This window comes from Taudactylus pleione, unplaced genomic scaffold, assembly GCF_031769625.1.
Source record: "Taudactylus pleione unplaced genomic scaffold, aTauple2 ptg000036l, whole genome shotgun sequence".
Lineage (NCBI taxonomy): Eukaryota > Metazoa > Chordata > Amphibia > Anura > Myobatrachidae > Taudactylus > Taudactylus pleione.
Window position 1 is genome coordinate 1,033,209 of NW_028284438.1, and position 26,680 is coordinate 1,059,888.

Genomic DNA, 26,680 nt, shown 5'->3' on the forward strand with positions numbered 1-26,680 from the left:
TTATGGCAGGCACCACTTTTAAAAATCCTTGCAGTGGCAAAAGTTTCTCTATTAGACATGTCCTGAGTTGCACCACTAGATACAGTCAGGTGCATAAATATTGGGATATTGACAGAATTTTCATATTTTGGCCTCTATTCACCACCACAATGGCTTTGAAATGAAACAAACAAGATGTGCTGTAACTGCAGACTTTCACATTTAATTTGAGGGTAATTACATCCAAATCAGGTGAACGGTGTAGAAATTACAACGGTTTCTATATGTGCCTCCCACTTTTTAAGGGGCCAAAAGTAATGGGACAAACTAAACAATCCTAAATCTAACTTTCACTTTTTAATACTTTGTTGCAAATCCTTTGCAGGCAATTACAGCCTGAAGTGTGGAACGCATAGACATCACCAGACGCTGGGTTTCATCCCTGATGATGCTCTGCCAGGCCTCTACTGCAAATGTCTTCAGTTCCTGTTTGTTCTTGTGGCATTTTCCCTTCAGTTTTGTCTTCATCAAGTGAAATGCATGCTCAATCAGATTCAGGTTAGGGGATTGACTTGGCCATTGCATAACAGTCCACTTTTTAGCCTTAAAAAACTCTTTGGTTGCTTTTGCAGAATGCTTCGGGTCATTGTGAAGAGCCTTCCAATGAGTTCTGAAGCATTTGACTGAATATGAGCATATAATATTGCCTGAAACACTTCAGAATTCATTGTACTGCTTTTGTCAGCAGTCACATCATCAATAAATACAAGGGAACCAGTTCCATTGGCAGCCATACATGCCCACGCCATGACACTACCACCACCATGCTTCACTGATGAGGTGGTATGTTTTGGATCATAAGCAGGTCCTTTCCTTCTCCATACTCTTCTCTTCCCATCACTCTGGTACAAGTTTAGCATTGTCTCAACTGTCCATAGGATGTTGTTCCAGAACTGTAATGGCTTTTTTAGATGTTGTTTGGCAAACTCTAATCTGGTCTTCCTGTTTTTGTGGCTCACCAATGGTTTACATCTTGTGGTGATATATTCGTCTTCTCTTGATTGTTGACTTTTACACATACACACCTACCTCCTAGAGAGTGTTCTTGATTTGGCCAACTGTTGTGAAGGGGTTTTTCTTCACCAGGGAAATAATTCTTCTGTCATCCACAACAGTTGTTTCCCGTGGTCTTCCGGGTCTTTTGGTGTTGCTGAGCTCTTCGGTGCGTTCTTTCTTTTTAAGAATGTTCCAAACAGTTGATTTGGCCACACCTAATGTTTTTGCTATCTCTCTGATGGGTTTGTTTTGATTTTTCAGCCTAATGATGGCTTGCTTCACTGATAGTTTCAGCTCTTTGGATCTCATATTGAGAGTCGACAGCAACTGATTGCAAATGCAAATGTCACACCTAGAATCAACTCCAGACCTTATACCTGTTTAATTGATAATGAAATAATGAGGGAATAGCCCACACCTGTCCATGAAATAGCTTTTGAGTTGATAGTCCCATTACTTTTGGCCCCTTAAAAAGTGGGAGGCACATATAGAAACTGTTGTAATTCCTACACCGTTCACCTGATTTGGATGTAATTACACTCAAATTAAATCTGAAAGTCTGCAGTTAAAGCACATCTTGTTTGTTTCATTTCAAAGCCATTGTGGTGGTGAATAGAGGCCAAAATATGAAAATTCTGTCAATGTCCCAATATTTATGGACCTGACTGTATATCGTGTGCCTTATCCTGTGTCCATACGGTCTAGGATATGTTGGCAAAACAGACCGTACTTTGCGAGAACGTATGGCAGTGCATCGTTCTTCCATTAGAATGGCAATTGCGAGTGGTATGAGTGACCAACCTGTGGTGCGACATTTTGCGCAAGCTGGTCACAATATTGCCACACTATGGTACATTATCATTGACCATATCCCTGAGTCCACCTGAGGGGGGGATAGATCTTTGAAACCCCTTAAATGTGAAACACGTTGGATATATCGCCTAGGGACAATGGACCTCATTCAGACCCGATCGCAAGCGCTGAGCGCTCGCAACCAGGTCGATGTTTGGCCCAGCACAAGCTCAGCGGCCGCTCTGCACGTGTGCAAGCCCCTGAGCGAGAGAGAAATTCTCTCCCTCCGGAGCTCATTACAAAATGGGCAGCTGTCGATGTTGATCGACAGCTCGACCCGTTTTGTAGGCGTGGCGGGGGGGGTGGTTTCACAAATGGAGGCATTCCTTAAGGAACACCTGCCGTTTTGTCGGCGGCTGCACTGACATCAGCAGTGATGTCAGTGGGGAGCTTCAGGGTTGATCAGAGCAGGAAGCTCCCTGGGGCTAGCAGTTGTCGAGACCCAACCTTAGGGTCTCGTTGCAAGCCCCGATGGTCACGATGGTCAAGACCATCAACCTGGTCAGTCGCTAAAGGTGTGGGTGGTAACCCACAGCTTAGCTAGTGACCAGGAGGCCGCACTTGAAAAGTCAAGCGGCCGCCCTCATTCAGAGCGATTGCTCACTTTTTGCGACTGCCTCTGAATGAAGGCCATTGTCCCCGAGAGGGCTCAATGAAAATTTAGGCTTACATTGCCTTTTATGAGATATGATTTATAAATTATATATGTGTTATGAGATGTAATTTTGCCATTATATGTATGTAGTATGTTTATTCTGATGGTGTTGCTCACAAGTGCCATGCATTTTCATTTTACATTTTTGTTTGTATTCAGTCACTATGGTGATTGTGATTGAGAGACGATGTCATCAGTGGGTGCCTGTTTCCGGCTCCGGTCGCTGTTTGTCATGCATGCGGTGGGGGACAAGGTATATACAGTAGGTGAGCAGAACTTTTGTACTATGTTGCCCTGATGATGATGAATTAAATCATCGAAACGTTGGTGTACTTACCTGCTGGTAGACCTTTCTTGTGTCCGAGTGCCACCGTTCTGTGTACATACTGATTGTGGCTCCCAGGTGGGGCTTCTTACAGAGGGCACCGGCATTATTGTGTTCATATACAGCGAGTGTGCCGCCCACCAGGACTTATATATATATATATAAAAACTTATGGTCACTTTGGCCAAAAGAGGGCACTCACCAGTATAAGTAAAATAAAGGCTTTATTGATTCAACAGGTGTATTATAAGTTGACATTTCGACCCCTGAAGGTCATTGTCAAGACAGTCCAAAAAGGCATCAGCACAGCATGCAGTCAATAGGTACACTGACTCTTATAAGTAATAACTACTATAATTGAATAATAAGCAATTGAGTACTAAACAGGAAGGAAATGCCATATAAGGGTGAAGCATATGGACCCTAATATGTAGTATCTAATTGAATAATAAGCAATAGAATACTAGACAGGAAGGAACTGCCAAATAAGGGCAATGCATATAAACCCTAATAGGTGGTAGCTTATAAAATAATAGACAATTAAATATTAGACAGGAAGGAAATGCCATATATGGGTGATGCACATAAACCATGATAGGTAGTACCTCTTTGAATAATAGACAATTAAATACTAAACAGGAGATGCCATATAAAGGCAGTGCATATAAACCAGTAAATGTAAACTTTTAATAATAGTGCATGGAAATCTACAGGTCACGCTCACTGTTACAAGGTGTAGACCAACAAAGTTTACAGAAAATAAGCAAATATATACTCTGCTATGGACACAAATGGTATATTGGAGCATAAATACAAGTGATGGTACAGTTGGACGGCAACTCTAAAGTATAATAATGGTAACCACATCAGTCCACCTATGGAGAGATGTGACAGTAAAGGGAGCCCAGGACGGACCAATCACCATAGCCAATCCAGGTGATTAGAAAACAGTAATAACAACAGAAGTATAGGCAAGACAGCCTACACTGTACATATATGAAAAATAATAAACTGTGTCTGTACTTCTCAGTGTACTAAGCAGACGGGCAAGCAAAATACTCAAAAATAGGAAAAATGGTGAAAAAACAAAGAAATGGTAAACATCCAATATTGAAGAAACAAATGTGGAATAAAACCATGAACCAAAGAGACCTCAATTAGATCAGTATTACTGCAGGAAGACACTGAGTGGGTTGTTTTCATTTAGTCCACGTGGTGCCACAGTATTGAGCTTATAGATCCATCGTGCTTCCAATTTCTTCCATGATAAATCACGATCCCCACCCCTAGGTGGTTTAGGTACGTGGTCAATTACCATTTAGCGCATTGTGGCAACCTGATGTCCCATTTGGAGAAAGTGTTTAGCCACAGGTTTATCTGTGACCCCTGTCTCCAAGGCAGTTCTAATGGAGTAGCAGTGGTTGCCATTTGGTCACAAAAGGCCCACTTAGTCATCCCTACATAATACAATCCACAGGGACAGGTGACAAAATAAATGACATAAATACTCGTGCACTTGAGCCGGTGTTTGGTGGCAATTTTTGCCCCGCTGTGGGGGTGATGGAAGTTAGTACCACTCAGCATTGAGTGACAAGTAACACAGTCTCTGCATTTGAAGCAGCCCATCCTGTAAGACCTTAGCCAGGTGAGTGCCTCATTGGTTGTAAGGTAGGGCGCATTAGTAGCTGGCGTAAGTTTGCTCCCCTCTTGTATGCACTCATGGTTGTTTTTTTGCCACGTCACTCGGGAGCAGATGCCAGTGTCTCTCATTGATCCATTTAGTCACCTTGGAGGTGTGGTCAAAGGTACTCACATGCACCATTTGATCCTTAACACCCTTCTTGGTTGATATATCAGTGGGATACTTAAAGCGATGATATGCCTTTCTAATACACCTGTCAACTGTTTTTGGTGAGTACTCCCTATTGAGAAACCTATTCCTCTTTTCAAAGATTTGTGTCTTAGCACAGTCGTCAGATGAATTGTTGCAAAGCACCAGAGATTTTTAGTTTTTGCAAGAAATCAGAAGGGTCACGTATATAGCTGGAGGTGTTTTTTACAAGCAGCTGGAGAAATTGGTCCACATAGATGGCCAGGGGTTGTAGTGGAGAACCCCTTGCTGAAATAATGGGGCATCCAGGTGGATTATCAAGTTGTTTATGGATCTTGGGGAGTGTATAAATTATCGGTGTGATAGGGTGTTGTACTTTGAGGAAATCAACCGTCTTAGAGTCAATCCAACCTGCCAGGAATCCTATATCAGTGGTGTCATCAATAAGCCTCTTAATCGATATGGTGGGATTAAATTCAAGTTTGGCATAAGTGATGTTGTCCACTAATTGCCGTTTGATCTCACGGTCATATTGATACCAATCTTGCACAACTACCACCCCGCCTTTGTCGGCAGGACGTATGACAATATTCTCGTTACTTTTTAGAGATTTTAGAGCCTGTCTCTGCTCAGAGGTTAAATTGTGATATTTAGGTCTGGTCTGTATATATTTATTCGTATCGTGTTCAACTATGTGTAAGAATGTCTTAATGCTAGCATTGTGGGAGGGTGGTTCAAACAAACTAGGTTGAGAACATTTAGACACATTAGTATTCTCAGCGGTAGATTCAGGGAAATATTCCCGAAGTCTGAGCTTTCTACCAAAGCGGTATGTATCAACAGCAAAATCAAAGGTGTTATGTGACATAGTCGATATGTTGGACAGACCCAGGGACAGTAGAGATAGTTCAGTCTCACTAAGAGTGTATGTGGACACATTGAATACCAAATTCATGTCCTGGTTCTCCTGCCTCTTCTTTTTCCACTCCCCGCCCCTCCTCTGGTGGTTCCTGAACCACCTCCTCTTAAAAAGGGGGGGTACATATATGTTCCTAGATCTAAAAAAGATTCACTCTCTTTCCTAGTATCAGTAGAGTCTGTAGTTTCACCCTCAGAGGAAGACAGTGTGGAGGAAAGGTCAGTACGTGTGGGTCTCGATCTCCTAAACCTAGGTGGGCGTCATCCACACCCTTCAGCAGAGTCACCAGTGAGCCACCTGTACACTTTATGGGATTTATAGTCTGAATTAACAGTTTCAAGCTTCTTCCTCTTAAACTGGTGAAGCTCTTGATGGTATATGTCAACTTGGCTTTAAGCTTATCGATCCATGGTTCAGTCTTATCACTAGTCAATTTCTTAAGGCAGGTACCCTTAAAAGAGTCAATATCAACACATACTTTCTTTAGCTCAGTGCTGACTTCCTCAGTAACGAGCAAAATTAAGTCTGAGGAGCATTTATTAAGGACTCCCCACCATTTATCACAAAAAACAGTATTATTTCTTCCCAGTGTGGGGATATTCTGGACCCTAAATCCTCTTGGGATTTTCTTGGTGCGGTGGTACTCACTAAGAAATTGACCGTGTAAGAGCAAATCAATTTCACGTTTTTTTAATCTCAATAATTTGTAATACAGATCATGAGCTGTTACAGCTGGAAGTTCAGAGAACTCTATCTGCTCAAAATAGATCTTGTCGGCATCATCATCTGTAAGTGATATAAAGTTATTCTAAGCAGCGGCAAGTAGGTCATCATTAAGTAGATTAATACTTGCTTGTGCCATGCTCAAATAGCATAAGCAGCAGGCAATATCAATTTGCAATAATCTAACTGGTCTGGTATTAGTCAGGAAAACTGAGAAGTACAGAAGTAATAGGTGTGATCAATGAAATCAGTGACACACAACTGTCTGCATATAAACTGATACCAAATTGAAAAACCGCAAAAATAGGAAAAGAAGAAAAAAAGAAGGAAATCCAAAACAATATCAAAATGAAAATAAGATGATGGGTACTGGACAAAGTGATCCCCAGGTCAGGGTCACAAATTCAATAGTCCCAATAGTCTGCACTCACATACCAACAAAATTCAGCAAAGGGTGCTCCACTAAGGTAACAGGCAGTCCCTGTACCAATAATAGAAAAAGTTATGGTCACTTGTTCACTTGGGCCAAAAGAGGGCACTCACCAGTATAAGTAAAATAAAGGCTTAATTGATTCAACAGGTGTATCATAAGTCGACGTTTCGACCCCTGAGGGTCATTGTCAAGACTGTCCAAAAAGGCATCAGCACAGCATGCAGTGAATAGGTACACTGATTTAGCCTCCCAGGCTCCCTTATAAGTAGTAGCTACTATAATTGAATAATAAGCAATATTTAGATTTGTCTCCAGAGTGGTTTTTATGCCAGAGTGCCCTCCACTATGTTAGCATGGAAACAATGCAAAAGATGAGGCTGTCACATTTAGAATCTAAATGGATTTATGAATTGAACACCATTACGCCCCATGGACTTAATGAACATATGCCATGGAACGTTCTTCTATAACCCTTGTATTATTCTGGTGACCATATAACAACCCTGTAGTATTTAACCTTTCTGTCACATATTATACTCATCCTTTATAGATATTATTTTGCGAACAACATTGCATCTCTTATATATATACTTTAGTATCAGGAGTATTGGTAACTACGTCCGATCCAAATGTATATTGTATTGCTTAATCTATGTATCTGTGATGTTTATCTGTATGTGTATTTGTTTCATATTGTTATGTACCATTTTACAATACGATATGTCTGCATCTACAGGGAGACTGACGTACACGCTTGTTGCCACTAGTTGCTATGGGAGCCAGAGGGGCATTGTGGGTAGTGATGTGTCATCCCGTCCGGACACCAGCGCACTTTCAGTGAGTGTCCAGGACCGGAGTACACGGTGATTATAGATGGTGGTGGGCCTATTTAAGGTAAGACAATATGATTCTCATACATGTTACCTTGAAAAAAGAACGCGGAGGCGTTCTGAAACGTTGGAGTTTTGTCACATGGATTAATACAAGCATTTTTTATAAGACCTGGAGTGCCGCCTGATCTTTTGCATTGTGTATATATATATATATATATATATATATATATATAAATGACAACAGTGGCCGGCACTCCAACGTAAAAGAATGTATGGCCCGGGTACAAATCTTGGTGGCCCAAACTGACCCCTCACACAAGCAATAGTATAGGCAGCACTCCAGGGACTTCACAAAGAAATGATCACAGCACACTGCTGAATAGACCAATGTTTCAGACGTTTACCACATCTTTTTTGAAAGATAAAAAGCAACATACAAAGACTCACCTATATACACCCCACCATCCACCTCATGTACATCGGCACCGGATACCCAACTTCCGGTCGCGGGTGTAATGACATCATATACATATATATATATATATATATATATATATATTACACAATATTGTAGCTACATCACGTTACATATTACATGTTATGCTGACCAAATCATGCCACAGTTTTTCTCTTCTGGACAATCCTATAATAAATGTGGAATAATTATAATTAAATTTGACTTTTCATTTGATCATTGCTAGTATTTACATTGCTTGAGCATTATCTACATATGATATTGGTGTGCAAATAAATTACTGTAAGTGGTTGTTTCAATAAACTGCAGGTTCTGTCCCCTGTGCTTGCAGATTAACATTATGCTCATATTTTCATGAAGCACACATCAGACTCGCAGTTGTTGCACTAAACAATGTGTGTACCCAGCAGTGCGACACATGACCCCCCTGCCGATGGGCTGACATATCGGGCGGTCCGTGCACACTGGGCGATCCAGTACCCGAACACATGATATGCCGGCACCGGCCACATCACGCTGCATGGGATCATCGCCTGATTTGACTGCATCAGCCAGCCTGGCGGGACTATCTGTCTGCACCTCCAGCAGCCCACACACGGCTCGGGCATTGTACCTGGGGCTCCCCTCCGATCACGGCTGCCGTAGATACCCACGCTCAGAGCCCAGGGGCTGTGCTGCACACTGTATCTCAACTGGGACTATGCTATAGTGTGGAGTGACCTATTCTAGATGCCCAGGCATCCATCACTCCCTTATGACCGCACCTGCTTGCAGCAGTCACTGACACTGGTGGTCTGGAGTCTGGACATCAGGTATGCTTCCTCCCGGATTGCTACTACTGGCCTTGGTAGAGGTTCAGTACACTATGCTTCTACATAAAGTTGCCCTTGGATACCTTGCTGGATTCTGACTCTATTCAAGTATCTTGCAATCACACTTTTTAAGCTTCCTCTCACCAAGCTTATTTGAAAAGCTACTGACATCTAGTGGATATACAAGACACATTATTCCCTTGTCATAAATATAGTTGCATTTAATCCACTCTGATGTTGTTAGTTGCTGCATAAATCATCACTAGTGAGGAGGACCTTACATACAACTGTCAATTTCTTTTTGACCCTCCAAGCTCTTGCATATTTAGCGTTGACTTTTCCTGTTTTTCCTTCCTACTTTTCACCTGATACCTGCTGTTTCTTCTACGCATCATGTTGAATCACAATAAAAGAATCTGCTGCTGGAGAATCCTTTGACTTCTTCCGACCCAGAGATAAAGGTAGAGCCAACCTCCCGTCCTCTCATTTACCACGTCCATCTGACACTACTGAAGGACATACAGTTCTTCAATTAATCTCTCCCCTGACGTCACCAAAATGATTCAGCTTACAATTCAGACTGAACTCCATTCACTAATTGCTTCCTTCAAGTCAGAATTGGTCTCCTTAGGCACGAGAACGGATTCACTGGAACATAAGGAAGATGAAGTCTGCCAATTTCAAGAAGTAGCAAATCAAGAATTATCGGAAATGCGTTCTGAAATTGACACTCTCAAAGAACAAATTGAGGATGCGGAAAATAGGTCTTGATGCAACAATATTCGTATTAGAAATATTTCTGAATCTATAGACTATGATGCTCTCCCCACAAATATTGGAGGGCTTTTTCTGCCAATGCCTTCCCGAGACCCCCCTTGAGGCTCTACATCTGGCCCATGCCAAATGGTTCTATGTACGAAATCTCCTTCTGACCAGCCTCCACGTGATGTCCTGATATGATTCCACTACTATAAAACTAAGGAACGCCTACTTTTTCTCAGTTTGTTTCCCACCTACAATCTCCTACCAAGGTCACAATCTTCAGATGTTTGAGGACCCTGCCCCATCTACCCTGAAGAAGTGCAGAGATATGATTAACATGACAAAGGCTCTTTGCACGGAATCGGTATTACATACTGCCGGACCTAAGCCCGGGAGATGTAATACCGATGCCGGAAGGCAGAAGACTGAAGATCCCGACAGGGTAAGTATTTTAACTATCCCTAACCCTCTCCCCCCACTAACCCTAACCCTCCCTTAGGGGTGCCTAACCCTAACCTCCCCCCATAGTGCCTAGCCCAAACCTCCTGCCAGGGGTGCCTAACCCTAACACCCCCTTACGCTAAACCTAACCCTCCCCCTGGGCTTCTGTCCGCTCCTTTCGTTCAGTATGCTGGGCATCGGGATTTCAGAGGGGGGATAATGATAGGATTTCGATGCCTATCATTAGTCCCATGCCAGGATTTGACAGTTGGGAAGCCGGTGGTCAGCATTTCGACCGCCAGCTTCCTGACCGCATACTCTCTGCAATCATAAAATTATATACAGATGGGGTTTTCACTTCCATCTACTAGTGTCTCATGAGGGTCACTCCTATTTGGTCAAAGCCCTGGGCCTGGCCTTACTTCCCACTTTGGGCATCCCGCTTCTCCAGCCTCCACCATTAACCACCAGTGGATCTCACTGCTTAGATTGGTCCAGATGTTTCACTGGTGCCAGGTTCTTTGAGGAAGGACTCTCTATTTTAGGTTTTCAGTGTCTCACTTTATTAGCCTTATGGTTCTTATGCTACTTGTTACCTATATGTTGGTTGATAATAATATCCTTTTATATTCTGCCTTAGGTAGTCTGGCTAATAGTTACATAGAATGTTATAGTTATTGTACTAGTAATACTGTTAGATTTTTACTATTCTGCATAACATGTTTTTCATGCCTCTGGCCTTGGACTGGGAGAGTGAGCGTGACTAGGCCCTAACGTGATTGCCTTTCCATTCTCCCTTTCTCACCGGGACATTTTACATTGGCTTGCATGGTTTCTGACTGGTCCTTAATCCACATCTTAATTGCTTTAATTTCTAACTTCCACCCATGGACCTCTATTTAGCCAATTGGTTCTCCTCACTTCCATTTTCCCCTTCTTATCATTTATTTCCGTTATGCTGCGGGGCCCAGGGCACAGAATTTGCTGTGCCTATGGGACGTTTATTGTGGCCTGTAGACCAGACACAGTTCTTCTCCCCCCTCTCCTCTACTATCCTTCCCTCCTCTTCCTTCTCCCTCACTCCTTTTCCATCTGTTGGTGTCAACCACTTTCTATCTTTACCATCATTATCATATAGCTCCTGCATTATATTTCTCATGTCACTGAAATTAAATTCTTGAATGTCAACAGCCTTAATTCCCCTCATAAACAGACTATGACCCTTCAATAACTTAAACATAGGCAGGCTCATGTAGCCCTACTTCAAGAAACTAATTTTCTAAAGAATCTTCCTAGCTTGACCAATAAAACATTCCCTCATGCATTTAATTATATCACTAACCACAAATCTAAAGGTTTAGCCATTCCCCTGCACCCACTCCACCCCATTTATATTGGAATCCTCCCATATAGACCCTCGTGGTTGCTATCTGTTTTTAATAGGCTCTATTTGTGATGCCCCTGTCATGATTGCTCATTTATACACTTCTAATGTTGTCAAGGGTGCCTTCCTCCATGGTCTTCATTAAGCTCTTTTAGGTTGCTAATGGTAACATTATTTTCAGTGGAGATTTTAATACTGTACTCTCCCCTCAGCTGGATAGAACCGGCCCTGCCAAGATCTCATCCAGTCAAGACCAAGTATCTGCAAAACTATCCTCTTTGCTGAAACTACACAATTTATATGATTCCTGGAGAGTGTTGTACCCTTCTGCACATGAATATTCTCACTACTCTAATCCCCATAAGCTTTTCTTGTGCAATGATTTATTCTTAGTAGATCATACATTTACTCCCATCCTCACTGTCTCAGGGCTCTCTCCTGTGTCCTGGGCTGACCACTCAGCAGTTCTCTTAGATTTAGCATTTCCCTCTATACAACCACATCGATTTAGATGGCAATTTGATGATTTTCTTCTACATATTGATGAAGTCCGTTCCCAAATGTTGCATACTATTGCTGAGTTTTGCGATCATAATGATCCAGACCAGACCTCACATTCCATAAACTGGAAGGCCCTTAATCCTTCTTTTTGTGGTCATTTCCTCCAAATCTCTTCCTCCCATAAAAAGGCAGAGAGAAAGGAGATAACTAATCTAGAAACTCATATCGCTGTCCTTACTTGTAAATGTCAGCGCTTTCCCAAAGACAAATACTTTCATCAACTATGCATGTACAGAGGTCAGTTAACTCAGATTTTATCTTCTAAGGCTACTTGCACCCTTAAATGGTTGCAGCAATGCTTCTATAAATGCGGCGACAAAGCTGATAGTGAGTAAACTTAGAGCTAAATGCACTAAAAATAGAATCTTAAATATTAAGGACTCCTCGGGTAAATCGCATTATGATCTGCAATCCATAGACAATACTTTCCGGGATTTCTATTCCTCGCTCTATAATTTACAAAATCAGGAGCCTTTTCCACATTCTCTCTTTCTGGCCACCCACAAATATCTTGAATCGTGTAACCTACCATGATTGTCTGAATCTCAACTTTCTGCTTTAAATGAGAACATCACTGCTGAGGAACTTGATCGCACCGTCAAATCCCTTAAGTCATCATTGCTCCCTGGTCCTGACGGCTTCTCTGATGATTTCTAAAATGATTCCTTCTCACCCTGTCCCCCTTGCTGTTAAATTTCTATAACACAATCCTTACCAGATGGAAGTTTAAAGAGGTCACCACCAGTGCGGAGATAGTGGTCATTCATAAGGAAGGTCATGACCCCAATTTGTGTGCTAGATACAGGCTAATATCCCTTCTAAATGTGGACTTAAAGATTTTTACAAAGATTCTAGCTATGCGTCTTGTGCTTATTATTCCTTCTTTAGTATATTTAAATCAAGTCGGCTTCATCCCTGGCCACCAAGCCTCTGACAACACATGTAAACTTATTGACCTCATTCACTTAGCTAACGTGAAATTGCTCCCCATTCTGGTGGTGGCCTCAGATGCAGAAAAGGTCTTTAACAGGGTCGAATGGATCTTGTTGCGTCTGACCTTACAAGGCTATGGATTTTGAGGTAACTTCATGCGTGGTGCCGCTTCCTTATATTATAATCCATTTGCCCTTGTTTTAGCTAATGGCTTTTTAAGTAGCCTCGACAAGCCATAAAGTTGCCCTATACGCAGATGATTTTCTGCTCACTTTAACCCACCCTACCGCTTCTATTCCCATAAAACTGAAGTTCTTTCTTTGCACATTGATCCCAACACACTCCACCAGCTGCAAAATACCTTTGATTTTCGTTGGCTTTTTCACTCCTTGAAATCAGTTCACCAACTCCTGTGACAAGTTGTTTGCTGCAAACTTTCCCCCTTTTTTAGAGAAGGCTCTTTGTGATCTCAGCACTTGAGAAACTCACTTTATATCTTGTATCGGACACATAAATGCCATTAAAATGAACATCCTACCGAGATTTTAATATCTTTTCAAGATGCTCCCAATTAGAGTACCCTCCCTCTTTTTGGCTACCCTTCAGCTGTTAGTTTCTAGATTTGTATGGTCTGGCAGAAGACTTAGAGTGAGATTTTGGAAAGTTTGTTGCCGCCATAGAAACGGTGGTCTTGGCTTACCAAATTTTCATAAGTATTGCCTAGCAGCCCATCTAGCCCAAGCAGTTCTTGCACATGCTGATCTTCATTCTAGAGACTGGGTAGATCACAGCTTGTCAACTTCCTTTCTTCCTACTAACCCTACTGGATATAGCCCAGACATAGACCTTCCTCATTTAACCTTCATCCTACTCTTTGCTTTTACCTGTCAATATGAGATTATTGTAGTAGAGCTTTTTTGGTGCAATTCCACCTTCCTATGACACCTCTATGGAACAACAAAGAACCTGGCCTTGATCCTAAACCCTTTGTTCCCTGGACTAATCACAAAATAAAATTTCTTTGAGACATTGCCCCTTTGCAAGTTTTTACTTGAGTTCTCTGCCCTTCAAGATAGGTTTGGGATACCGACCAAATGCTTCCACCAATATCTCCAAATCCGCCATATCTATACATTGATGATGGGTTCCAGATCCTGTCCGACTTATATTCTCTTGGAAACATTTTGTCGCCTTAGATCTGACTCAAAGGGTCTTATATCTACTATTTATAGTCTCCTGATGCCCACTACCAACCTCTCAAAGAACCTCATGAGTTGGCCTGGTAGAGAGACATGATAGAGTCACTGGAGCTAGAGGAGTGGACTAAAATTTGAGAGCTCACTGCTAAATCCTTTATTTGCATCAGAATCAGAGAAAACACTTATAAATGTTTAAACAGATGGTATCTAGTACTTACCCGCATTCCAGCCATTTCCCCAGTCTTCAGATGGATGCTGGAGGGGCTGTGGAGAGGAGGGCACCTTTGCACATATCTGGTGGCACTGTTCTAAAATTAAGTGCTTTTGGGACACGGTACATCATCTGCTTCTCTCCCTCATGAACATCTCACTCCCACAATGCTTCTCCTATTGTCTCTTACTGCGACCCACCCTTGATGGTGATAAGCACATTCAAAAACTTATTCGGCACATTCTTAATGCAGATAACTGTGCTATTGCGGCTTCCTGGAAAAAGGTAGACCCTGCTCCTCTGCTGCTCCACACAACTCAGTTTGGCACACTTTCCATTTAGAGGATATCACTAGTCACTTGCATGAGTGCCCACACAAATTTGCTGAAATTTGGGCTCCCTTAATGTCTTATCATGAGGCTCATACTTGATTTACCATAGCTTTTCCCCTACTTTCCCTTACTAACACTTCCCAGCTTTCCTTCCTCCCCTTCCTCTCCATACCCTCTATCCTACCTCCCTTTCCCCCTCCCTGATGGCTCAAATTGACAGTTGTTCTACTTTGCTTTTTGCTGTATCTCATTATATTTGTATTCCGATTCTAATGTTGTATGTCATTTGAAGTCACTTGCATATTGTTATATTTCTTTATGCTATTGCTTGTCTGCCATAATATCTCAATAAATTCACTTAAAAAAAACATTTCCCATCTGCAAGTCCAAAAAAACTCTCTCCCATTATGCAACACCCAATAAACAGTACATGTCCCACATCATTTAGCACATTTTTCTGCTTTTTAGGGGAAATCACATGAACAAGGATATATGTATTGGTCATATTTTCCTATTTAAAAAAACTCAAAATATTTTATTATTATTATTTAAAAGGGGTGTCCTAGGGGTTCTGCATGGTATCCCAACATTTTTGCATTAAAATTAAGATTTTCCCCTGCTTTTCAACTAGTCTGGATCTGCAAACTAAAATCCATGTTAGCTTCCATTGTGACCCATGTTAATTCAACATGGATTTCTAATAGAATCTAAAAAAACAGATGAGCGGGTTCGGTTTCATGGAAACCAAATCCACCTGAATTTATCAGTTCTGAGTAGATCCGGGTCCCAGCTCAGATCTTCTCACTAGCTCCGGATTAACAAATGGGGCAAAAAATCATACTCACGGTGTCACATCTCCCGTGTTTTGGATTTAGTGCAGACTATCGGATCCTATCAGCGGATGCTACCATAGTAACAGGCCGCTGGTTGACTGGGAATGGCTCTCTCTCAGCCAATCAACGTGTCATGATAGACTTCAGTGGGCTCATTGAAGTCTATGGGGAAGATCTGGCTGAGTGACAGACATTCTAAGCCAACCAGTGGCCTGTTACCATGGTAGTGACTGCTGATTGACTAGTGCCCATACACATATAGCACTTCTCAGTCCAGATGGATTGGGAGCTGTAGTTTGTTGTTTTTAAACCCCTGGGATGCATACATGGAGAAGAGGACTGATCACACAAGTTGAGTATAATATGATTGTGAGTGAATGTATTAAAGTTTTCCTTTTCTACAGTGTGTGTACTGTCTTTCTTAAAATATCTTTTGCAGAAGGACTACATGTGCCAGGGGGCCCTAAATGACTGTGCTTGCTGGTACTCCAAGTACCGGCAAGTGTGGCAGTCTTGATGGACCTATATAGTCCACCTATAAAAGACAATGGGCCTGATTCAGACCCACTCGCGAGCGGCTGTCCACTCGCAAGTGGGTCGATGTTATGCACTGAGCATGCGCACGACGGAGGGAGCTCCGTCGTGCGCATGCGCCAGACGCGACGAGCGAAGGAAAGTCCTTCGCTCGTTGTGTCTGATCAAAGGGGGCGTGCTGTCGATGTTGATTGACAGCACGCCCCCTTTGGTGGGCGTGCCGGGGGCGTGCCTTCCTGACGGGGGCGTTCCCACGGGAATGCCTCCCTTCAGAAGCCGGCCCACTGACATCACTAGTGATGTCAGTGGGAGTGATTTTGGCTCTGATAGAGCCAAAATCACTCCGGAGCTTGCGGTTGAAAACCTCAACCGCAGGCTCCGGCTCGCAGTTTCGATGGTCGCGATGGTCACGACCATCGCGGCCATCAAAATGCACGCTCGTATAGGCTGTGGGTGGTGACCCACAGCTATACGAGCGTCCAGGAGGACGCTCCATTTTCATGGAGGGTGGCCCTCATTCAGAGCGTGCGCTCTGCTCAGAGTGTACGGCTCTGAATGAGGGCCAATATTTTTTATTCTAATTTTTACTACTTATTAACCCCACACTCACCGCCACCAGCGTGTGGGAAATAGACCCAGCCTATCAGCCTGGGGTGTCCCCAGGAGGGTGGACACTTTTATTGGGGTGGTCCCCACTTCCCGAGGAATCCCCAGCCTCAGCTGACTAGTAGGAGGTGCTGAATGCTGTGGCAGTGGGACCCAGTAAAGTGTGTCCCCCTGCTGTGGTATTACACCCCCGCTAGAAAGAGCTTGGTGCAGGTTGTGTAAAACATGGGCGACCCTATGTAATTTCCCCTGTATTTTCACAACCAGGACCAGCTCAGAAACCGGGTGCTAGTTGTGTAAGACATGGGGAACCCCTACATTTTCTTTCCTTCATATTTTCACAACCAGGATCGGCTCAAAAAAGATTGGTGCTGGTTGATCTTTGGGAGGGGGGTCCCCACACATTTTTTCCCATTTTTAACACTATATTTACTTTTACACACAGAAGCACTGCACAGATCACAATAATATGTGCAGGCTTCTGCAAACATGCTGGAAGGTGGTCAAAGTTGACTCAAAATGACTGGACATGAATGTTATTGATTTTAATAATACTGTAGGAGCAAAAACAGGCCAACATTAAGTGATTTCAGCTGTTTTTATCATTTTTTAAAAAAAAAGTATAGATCCAAAACCAAGACCAAAACATGTGAGGGTAAAACACAGCGATGAATTAGAACCAATAGAACAAACTTCCTTCTAGCTACCGAAACTAATATCTCTAGAAAAAAAGTCACTGCTGCTGTTTTTTAACCCGTGTTTTGCAATTTTCAGCCAACTCACGGATAATTGAATCAGCCTATATTGTAACTATGTAAATTGTACTCATTTTAATTTGTCTATATGTGAGGTGGACCCGATCAAAAAAAGTTTGATGGCAGTACTGAAGGACAGTTGTACAGAATACTCAGCTGATCTTTTCACCATGGATAGTTAAAGAATTCCATGAGAACTTCTGTATGGTCATCTTTAAGAGATGTCAATGAATATATTTAATATATATAATATATATAATATTTCTGTGTTCAGCTTTTCTCATTCTCAAGAATACAGACAGTTTGCAAACAAATACATAATGTACATGCAAATTCAAAATGCTGTCTATCATACCTTTATTCCGTCAGCTTGTTGATGGGCCAGTAAAGCTTTTATATCATCTCCTTGACTGGAAACAATCTTCTTAATTGCTTTTATAGTCTAAATGAAGAACAAGTTCAAGTTAAGCCAACTTTACTTTCTTAAAATATTATCTATATTGAAACTAAAAAACATATTATTAAATTTTATGATCTGAAATTTTCACAATGATTTATACTTCCCAACATTGTAGAGGTTGTGATTGGGATATTGTGTGTGTGCCATAGGCGCATGCAGAGAAAAGGGGCATGGCCTCTTGGTCCAGGAGCATGGCCTAACAGTCTTTGTTTTTTTACAACATGCATCTAGTTTTTGTCATGTTGGGGACATGCCCAACACTTCCCAAGCTGCTAGGCTACCCCAGTCCCTGCCCTTATACTATGTAGAGCAGCAGAAAATAGGCAGACCTCCCAACCTTGCCCTCCTGTTGGACACTGTGGCCTGAAGGCGGGACAGTAGGACATTGCTCAAATACGGTCAATGTCACACCAAAAGTAGGGTTTAGAGGTATGTAAATGTACTAGATATGTTCCATGAGCCTAGAGGATCATTTAGAATAGGAACATTGCAGAGTATGTTCTTTTTGTCAACTTAATGAGGTACAATTGCTATCCAGAGTCTTAAAAACTCATAATCCATTATTGTCTGCAGTTTAAAAAAAAAAAAATAAAACAGTTTTTTTTTATAAGCATTCAACCCCTGTGCTGTGGAAGCTCTGAGTTTACATCACAATGTTGACAGTTATGTGTTCCATGTCAACATGGGACATTTTGACATCTGCAGAATGTCAACATGTTCACAATATTGACATCTCAAATGTTCACATGTGCAATGTTGACATTTTGTAGAATGTCAACATTAGAGTTAGGCTGCAGGAGGTAAGGGTTAGGCTTAGGCTGCAGGAGGGGATGGTTATGGTTAGACAGGCTAGGTTAGGGTTAGGCACTAGAGGGAGGGTTATGGTTAGGCTATAGAAGTGGAGGTTAGAGTTAGGCACTAGAGGGATGGTTATGGTTGGGCTATAGAAGTGGAGGTTAGGGTTATGCACTAGAGGGAGGGTTATGGTTAGGCTATAGAAGTGGAGGTTAGGTTTAGGCACTAGAGGGAGGGTTAGGGATAGGCTGTGGGAAGGAAGGGTTAGGGGTTATGGTTAGAATTAGCGATAGGGCTTAGCATCAGAACTGCTGGAACTCACCATCACCTCACCACTGGAGCCAAAAGACACTGCCAATCTTTTCGATATCCACTAGCAGGGAAGTGAGTGCTGCTACAGGAATCGCTGTTTTGTCAACATTCTAATCATGACAACATTTCATCAGTGTGGATAGAATGCATGTTGACATGGTCAGTCTTGACATGATAAGCATATCAACATTCTGCATATTGATATTATGACCAAGTCCACATTCACATGTCTACTGAATATTGAAATGATGAATGTGGACAAACTATTCCAAATCCGTTTGGCGCAAACCTAAAACTGCCTATTTCTCAGCAAGAAAAACAAATATGGGGGTGACAGAAGTCTCATGTTGTGGGCATGTTTTTCCTTATTGGGGACTGGGTATCTTGTTAAAATTGAAGGAATAATCCAAAGCTTTGAATGAGGTCTCAAAACCCAGTTCTGTATTAAAACATTTCTGTTCTCATCCTAACCCACTGCTCTATCCTTCCTGGCTTACTGTATCTCCCCTGCCTGTCTGCACCTTCCCTTTAGATTGTGAGGTTTTGTGAGCAGGACACTCTTCCCTTATCCACTCAATTATGCCACATCTCTTCCCATCTGCCAACAATGGTTTTTGTGGGTATTATAACTGCATGTGCAGCAATGGAATGATAATAGTACAAAATACAGAGACATATTGTGAGACAGCCATGTGAAACTCATGTCACGCAGAGATATCATCAGCCATTCGGGATCACTTTGGACAGTCAGTGCTGTCCAGAGTCTGAAGGCTTGCTAATTCTAGATGGGCAGTGTCAGGGAAATCCCATGTGGCAATGCTGGTGACAGCACTGTCAGCGCTTCTATGGTTGAGTTGGCAATCTCTGCTGCTCCTCATTCAACCTGCCCTGCCCTTCCCTTCCCTTCTCAGAATGTTCCTTCTAGCTCCAGCCACTAGTGATGGATTCAAAAACTGTGGCAGGCCCAGCAGAAACTGTCCTAACTTCCTGGTGGCACAATCCACCCCTAGAGCTATGGATGTGGTGGGGAGTGGGTGAATCATATTGGTGTTGAAGCTGAAGGTCAGCTTTGAGACTAGGCTGACAGCATAAAAAGGCATGAGGAGCTCTAGAATTTGGGAGTTATGGCATAATAAAGGGGCAATGAGCTGTTGTGCTGAGTCTGAGGTGGAACTGGCATATAAAGAGGCATGAGGGGGCTCTTGGCAAACATAAGAGCATTAGGAGGCTCTGGACAGACAAATTGGCATGAGGGTGCTGTGGACTGATGTAAGGTCATGAGGGGCTCTGGCATATAATGAGGCATGAGGGGGCTCTGGGCCGACATGAGGGCATGAGGCAGCACTGGCATATAATGTGGCATGAGGGGGTTCTGGGTAGACATAAGTGCATGAGGGGACTCTGGGCAGAAATAAGGGCATGAGAAAGCTCTTGGCAGAAATAAGGGCATGAAAGGGTTCTGAGCAGACAGGGAATGCGGTGGCTCTGTGTAGAGTGAAGGGCGTAAGGGGCACTGAGGCATAGGAAGGGGTGTGAGTAGCTCTGAGGCATATAAAGGGGTATGAGGAGGATTTAGGCTTAAATATATGGGTATGAGGGGACTCTGAGACATATATGTGCTCTGGAATGATATGCAAAAGAAAATGAGGGGGCTCTTTATTAGAGTAGTAAGAAATTTACTTGAAATCTGACAAACTAAATGCCTGTAACACTACTGCTGTTTTGGCCACTAGGGGAGTGTCTAGGAATCCAGCCCACTAAACTTTTCATGTTCTCTATCGTGGGCCCAGGGAGTTTGAAATTACTGTTATAAAACAACCTGCTTCAGCCTGCAAGAAAACTAAAACTTAGAAGAAAGATTACTTTGTGAGCAGAACAATGAACCCAAGCACAAGACCAGAGCAACACTGGCGTGATTGAACAACAAAAAGGTGAAAGTTTAGCAATGGCCAAGTCAAAGTACAGATCTCAACCCAGTTAAGAAACTGTCACATGATCTGAAAATTGTGTTAGTGTAATTTGCAATATAGACAAATCTATTGACATTTTAGTGGGTTGAATACTTTTCCACTTTCTTGGCTTTGCACAAATTGCACCACAGACCCATCTACTTTGGAACAAATGGATACAGTGGCATGCTACTTTATCTGCCTTTCTCCAAAAGGCAATGCATAGCACAACCACAGGGTGTTCATTGTTCTGGTCTGCTCCATCTGTGGAGTCATTACTGTAAAACACTGACCAATGCGAGTTTGGAGGTGGAGTAGAATCTCCCGGGGCCTGGTCTGCTCATATGGTTGCAAGGAGCAATATGTATTTATTAAAGAATACATATTTCATGTTTTCTCACAATTTGTGAGGTTTTGAGCAGCGAGTTTTAGCTGCGAAGTGTTTGCTATGGGCTTTATTCAGAGACAGAATTAAACACTATATCTGTCTTTTTAACTTCAAAATGCATACTTTTGCAAAACTCTGAATTAGGCAAGGTCTTTTTTTTGCAAAGATATGCAAATCATAAAGATCTTTAAAATACCATTAACTTGCAATTTTTGAAAAAAAATTACAATATGGTATTTTATCATCATGCCGGCATATTGTTATATAGGGTTGATGCTTATGTATTACATTGTCTTTCTTAGGTAAGAAAATAAATGGATCACATTAGTAAATACACCTACAGTATAGAAGGTTTAATTGGGTATTATCTTTCCAATACATTAGCGTGTGCTATTTAGCTTGGGGTGAGACATATTGTAATGTACAGTACAGGGCCGTAGCTAGGGTAGTGCGGCCGGTGCCATCGCACAGGGCACCACAGGTCAAGGGGCGCTGTTTGGGCCTGTCAAATTTCTGTTTATTATCATTCTTGCTTGTAGCTTCCTCTTATTTCATCCCCAGCATCTCCTGGCCTGCCCTATATCTTCCCTGGCCCTTCCCCATGAAGCCATGGCCCTTTTTTGGGTGCATTATGTCCCTTTGAAAAATGAGGGGGGTGCCAATGCTCTTTCTGGCACAGGGCACCAAAAAGTCTAGTTACGACTCTGGTACAGTACATTCAGATACACACTTCCATTGCCAGTAAAGTTCCCTTGCAGGTGTATCCCTAAAGGTTGGTACCTCAAATCAATCATACAAGTAGACAAAAAGCAGCACATGGCAATTGCCAATGTGCATTTTGCTGTGTGCTCTCTGCTTGATGATTTAGTATTATATTGCTATTTTTTTGTACATTTTCTGTGATATGTTTGCTAGTTTTTTCAAATTTTCTCAATTTGAATGAATAGCATGAGCAGTGTCTGTCATATATGTTGCGCTAATAAATTATGAGGTAGGTTATGCCTCTAATATAGCTTAAGGCTGGTCATATTCTGCTCCTTGTTAATTAGCACACCATCTCATTCCACTCTATGGAATAGATGTCAATCTAAGATTAAAGTTTAAGACACATCTGTGTATATAAACATAACGATAGATAGACAAATAGATAGTGGTGATTCCTAGCAAATTTACCCCTAGATGTATGAGGACACATATGTAAATTGATGAAGAGAGCAAGCATTCTGCAACATATATGTATCTTATTCTACTCCTTGTTCCATTTTAAATAATTATTTGTGTTACTGTTGAGATGATGATTGATGATTATACTTCCTGGAAATTTGTAGGATAACCATAATAACTGTAAACACGCTAAGTTGAAGATTTACTAGTACAATGTATTTTTTACTTACAATTTCCAATGTATGAACTTTTTTCAAAATATTAGCATCCTTGCTTTGATTATCTTGTTGTAACTTTTCCATTTTCAGGTCATCATTCTATGTAACAAATATAAATATTTAATTCATAGCCCTAGCACAACACACAGTAATTAATAATTATTACAATCAGTTTTGTTTTTTGTAGAATTACTGTCATAAAATATGATTCTTGAACAAACTCCTTCCTTCCTTCCTTCCTTCCTTCCTTCCTTCCTTCCTTCCTTCCTTCCTTCCTTCCTTCCTTCCTTCTTCAACTTCCTTCATTCTTTCTTTCCTCCCTCCCTTCAGATTGTATCTATTCTCTAATCTTCTTTCCTTCTATCCCCCCTTCCTTCAGTTTGTATCTACTTCTTCATCTTCCTTGCTTCCTTCCTTTCTCTCTCCCTTCAGTTTATATCTATTTCTTCATCTTCCTTCCTTCTTTCCTCCCTCATGTCTGTATCTATTTCTCTTCCTTCCTTCCTTCCCTATTTTCCTTTTTTTCTTCCTCCCTCAATTCTGTTTGTATCTATTTCTTTATCTTCCTTCTTTCTTTCCTCCCTTCAGTTTGTATTTATTTATTTTCCTTACTTCCTCCCTTCAGTTTGTATCTATTTTATCTCCTTCCTTCCTTCAGTTTGTATCTATTTCTTTATCTTCCTTCCTTCCTTCTCTATTTCTTCATCTTCTTTCCTTCCTTCCTTCTTTCCTCCTCCCTTCAATTTGTATCTATTTATTCACCTTCCTTCCTTTTTTCTTCCCTCTGTTCAGGTTGTATCTATTTATTCACCTTCCTTCCTTTTTTCTTCCCTCTGTTCAGGTTGTATCTATTTATTCACCTTCCTTCCTTTTTTCTTCCCTCTGTTCAGGTTGTACCTATTCCTTAATCTTCTTTCATTCTCTCTTTCCTCCCTTCAGTTTGTATTTATTTATTTATCTTCCTTACTTCCTCCCTTCAGTTTGTATCTATTTTATCTCCTTCCTTCCTTCAGTTTGTATCTATTTTCCTTCCTTCCTTTCTTCCTCCCTCCCTTCAGTATCTTTATCTTCCTTCCTTCCTTCCTTCCTCCTTCCTTCAGTTTGTATCTATTTATTCACCTTCTTTCTTTCATTCTTTACTCCCTTTAGTTTGTATCTATTCCTTCATCTTCCTCCCTCCCTCCAGTTTGTATCTATTTCTTAACCTTCCTTCCTTCTTTCTCTATTTCTTTATCTTACTTCCTTCCTTTTTCCCTTCCTTCAGTTTTTTTTCTATTTCATCTTTTTTCCTTCCTTCTCTATTTCTTCATCTTCATCCCTCCATCCCATCATCCTTTCAGTTTCCTTCCTTCCTTCAATTTGTATCTATTTCTCCATCTTCCTTCTTTCCTTCCTTCCTCTTTCCCTCCCTCCCTTCTTTCCTCCATTCCTTCCTTTCTTATCCACTTCCATCTATGTTCATACATTTACTTCCCTTCCCATCCACCATTTTTTTCACTTCCTTCACTTCCAACACTTATTTCCCTCCTTTGACTTTTATTACTGTCTTCCTTTTGTTAACTTTTATTTTCCTCCCTTTATTCCACTATATTCTTTATCACAACCTGTGAATAGTGGCAGTCATAGTATATCTAAAAAAAACTCTTCCAAAAGCATAATTATTTTACATAACTATTTTTGAACTTCTCAAATGTTCTCCTTTTATATGAACACTAATGAAATAAGTTCTCAAAACAGACAGAAAAACAAAAGTTTGATTGTAATTATCAGTTGAATAGCACAATGCTGAAAACACCAACATCCTAATGTTATTAAAAATATCCATTGCTATTTTGAAAAAAGGTACCTGTAATAATGTAAAACACTGAAGGCCCTGTGGTCAGGTTAGAATCTCCCTGGTGTATTAAGTTGCTGGAGTGAACTCATTTGGTGATAAAAGTTGTATTCAGTGCACTATTTTACCACTGAAAATATATACTCTTACCACTTGTGTACCAATCTCAAACGTCAGACGGCTTCCATTGTCAATATGATAAACGTGACCTAAAGTATAAAACAAAATGTCTTAATGTTATTGCAAAAAGTATCACAAATATATTGCAATATTATTTTACTGTACTCATAAATAACACTTCTCTCAAGAGCACTTAAACCTAAGTAATCATAAAACAAACAGAAACAGTATTGAATACATATAGACTTTTCTCTTTAAGTAATAATGAGAATGAGAATTTGCAGAATGGAGTTATTGTGCAGACCTGGTGTGCTCATAAAATAATTAACCTGGATATGGAGGTTTATTAAGGTTTCTTTGACTGATGAATACAATGAACTACACAGTGTTAAAGTACAATGGATAAAGGGGACTGCCACTAAATTCATTACAATATTCAGTGTACTTTTAATATAATATCTTTCAAATCCCATAAAAATAGAAACCAATAAACTACAGTAGGATAAATTAAAATTATACATCTATTTTTTTCTTTCTGAAAGGTCTTTGTGCAAATATGATTATTTTAAAACAAATTATTGCAAGCAAATCACCAATAAAAGTCAGTTTAATTGATATGATAACCAGGACAGATGAACTTCCAACATTAATAATATATGGCGAATTAAAGGCTACCTAATAAATGTTTAGATGTTTTCTTATACCTGACAACTTGCCTAATAAGATCAATAAAAGTGTGCAGATATATGAATGTGAGAATATATGACATTACGGGCAGCTGCAGATCCTACCATAATCAATGTGGGGAACTGCCTGCAATCTGGTCTGAGTAAGGTCCAGACTGTTGCAGCTCCTGTCAGGTGCATTGCTCATGCATGAATCTGGTAGGCACTGTGACTGGCACTTGCGCACAAATACCGGCTTCTATGGACTGCATTGGCTGCAGCCCCTAGAAGCTGGTTAGGGCTGTTGGAAAGACTGAGAATTGGCTTCCTACTGGAAGTGCTCTCTCTCAGATAATGGTGGACCAGACTGGCAGTTCCTGGGGGAGAAAACACCTCCCCCTGAGACTGCCTATCTGGCATTTGATTAGCAGGTATCGCTTCCAATGGGAAGCCATTACCACCAGGGCCATCTATACCATTGGGCATGTTGGGCAGTTGCCCAAGGGCCCAAAGCTTGTAGGGGCCTGCCAACCTGCCCCCTCTGCAGCTGCGGCCAGTTGGTAAATTTGTGATATATTTATAAGCTGGCCACGGTGCACTGTATTCTGATCTAACCCCCCCTGGTGACGAGTACTCACCTCCCAGTTTCACTTCATCCACCAGCTTCAGACCAGTCAGTCAGAGTCTCTCTGCATGTGTGGGAGGTCTGATGGGCATGCAGGAGGATTTAATTTTAATGACCATTTCAATTTTTTTCCCGTGAATCGGTGGGTAGTGGCCCCAGTGCATTGCTTTGCTCAGGGCCCACACTGCTGTTAAGACAACCCTGATTACCACTCTCATGGTTGGATAGGAACTGCTAGAATTACTTACATAATTTATTCGTTTTTCTCTACCTGTCAGAGAGGCAAGACAATTTCCCAACATAACATGAAGTTGACACAATGACTGAGAACTCATGGTTTATGTTTTTCTAATTTTTCAGGAACAGGTTTCTTCAAACCTTCAGACACTAACATGCAATTACATGAGTAAATCATAAAACTTATCCTCTAATAACAAGTATTATAAACTTTAACATGCATAACACCATTTCTATAATTATACTGCTGTATAAAACCCTGACTGCAAAAAGAAGTCTCTCAGGGCAAAAAGCTAAGTTAGCCTTGGTGGTGCACAGATTTCACTTTAAATTATTGTGGTAGATCCTACATGGAGAGCTTACTCACTGTCGCAATTGTAATAAAGCTTGGATTTAGATGTACTGTAAGTGGATTTACTGTCACTCATTAATGGAGATTCTGAAGCTCACTCCAGTGAGGGGAATATTT

The 26,680-nt window shown here is 41.3% G+C and overlaps 1 protein-coding gene across 1 annotated transcript in view; it reads right to left on the reverse strand.

The window, feature by feature from the left end:
• Positions 1–26,680, reverse strand: part of LOC148538789 (uncharacterized) — a 171,985-nt gene that overhangs the window by 97,238 nt on the left and 48,067 nt on the right. Inside the window, exons 3-5 of the mRNA XM_088452244.1 lie at positions 24,715–24,773; positions 22,743–22,829; positions 17,800–17,886 (exon numbers count right to left, since the gene is read on the reverse strand). Coding sequence (XP_088308370.1) covers positions 17,800–17,886; positions 22,743–22,829; positions 24,715–24,773 — 233 coding nt within the window. The remainder of the gene's footprint in view (positions 1–17,799; positions 17,887–22,742; positions 22,830–24,714; positions 24,774–26,680) is intronic.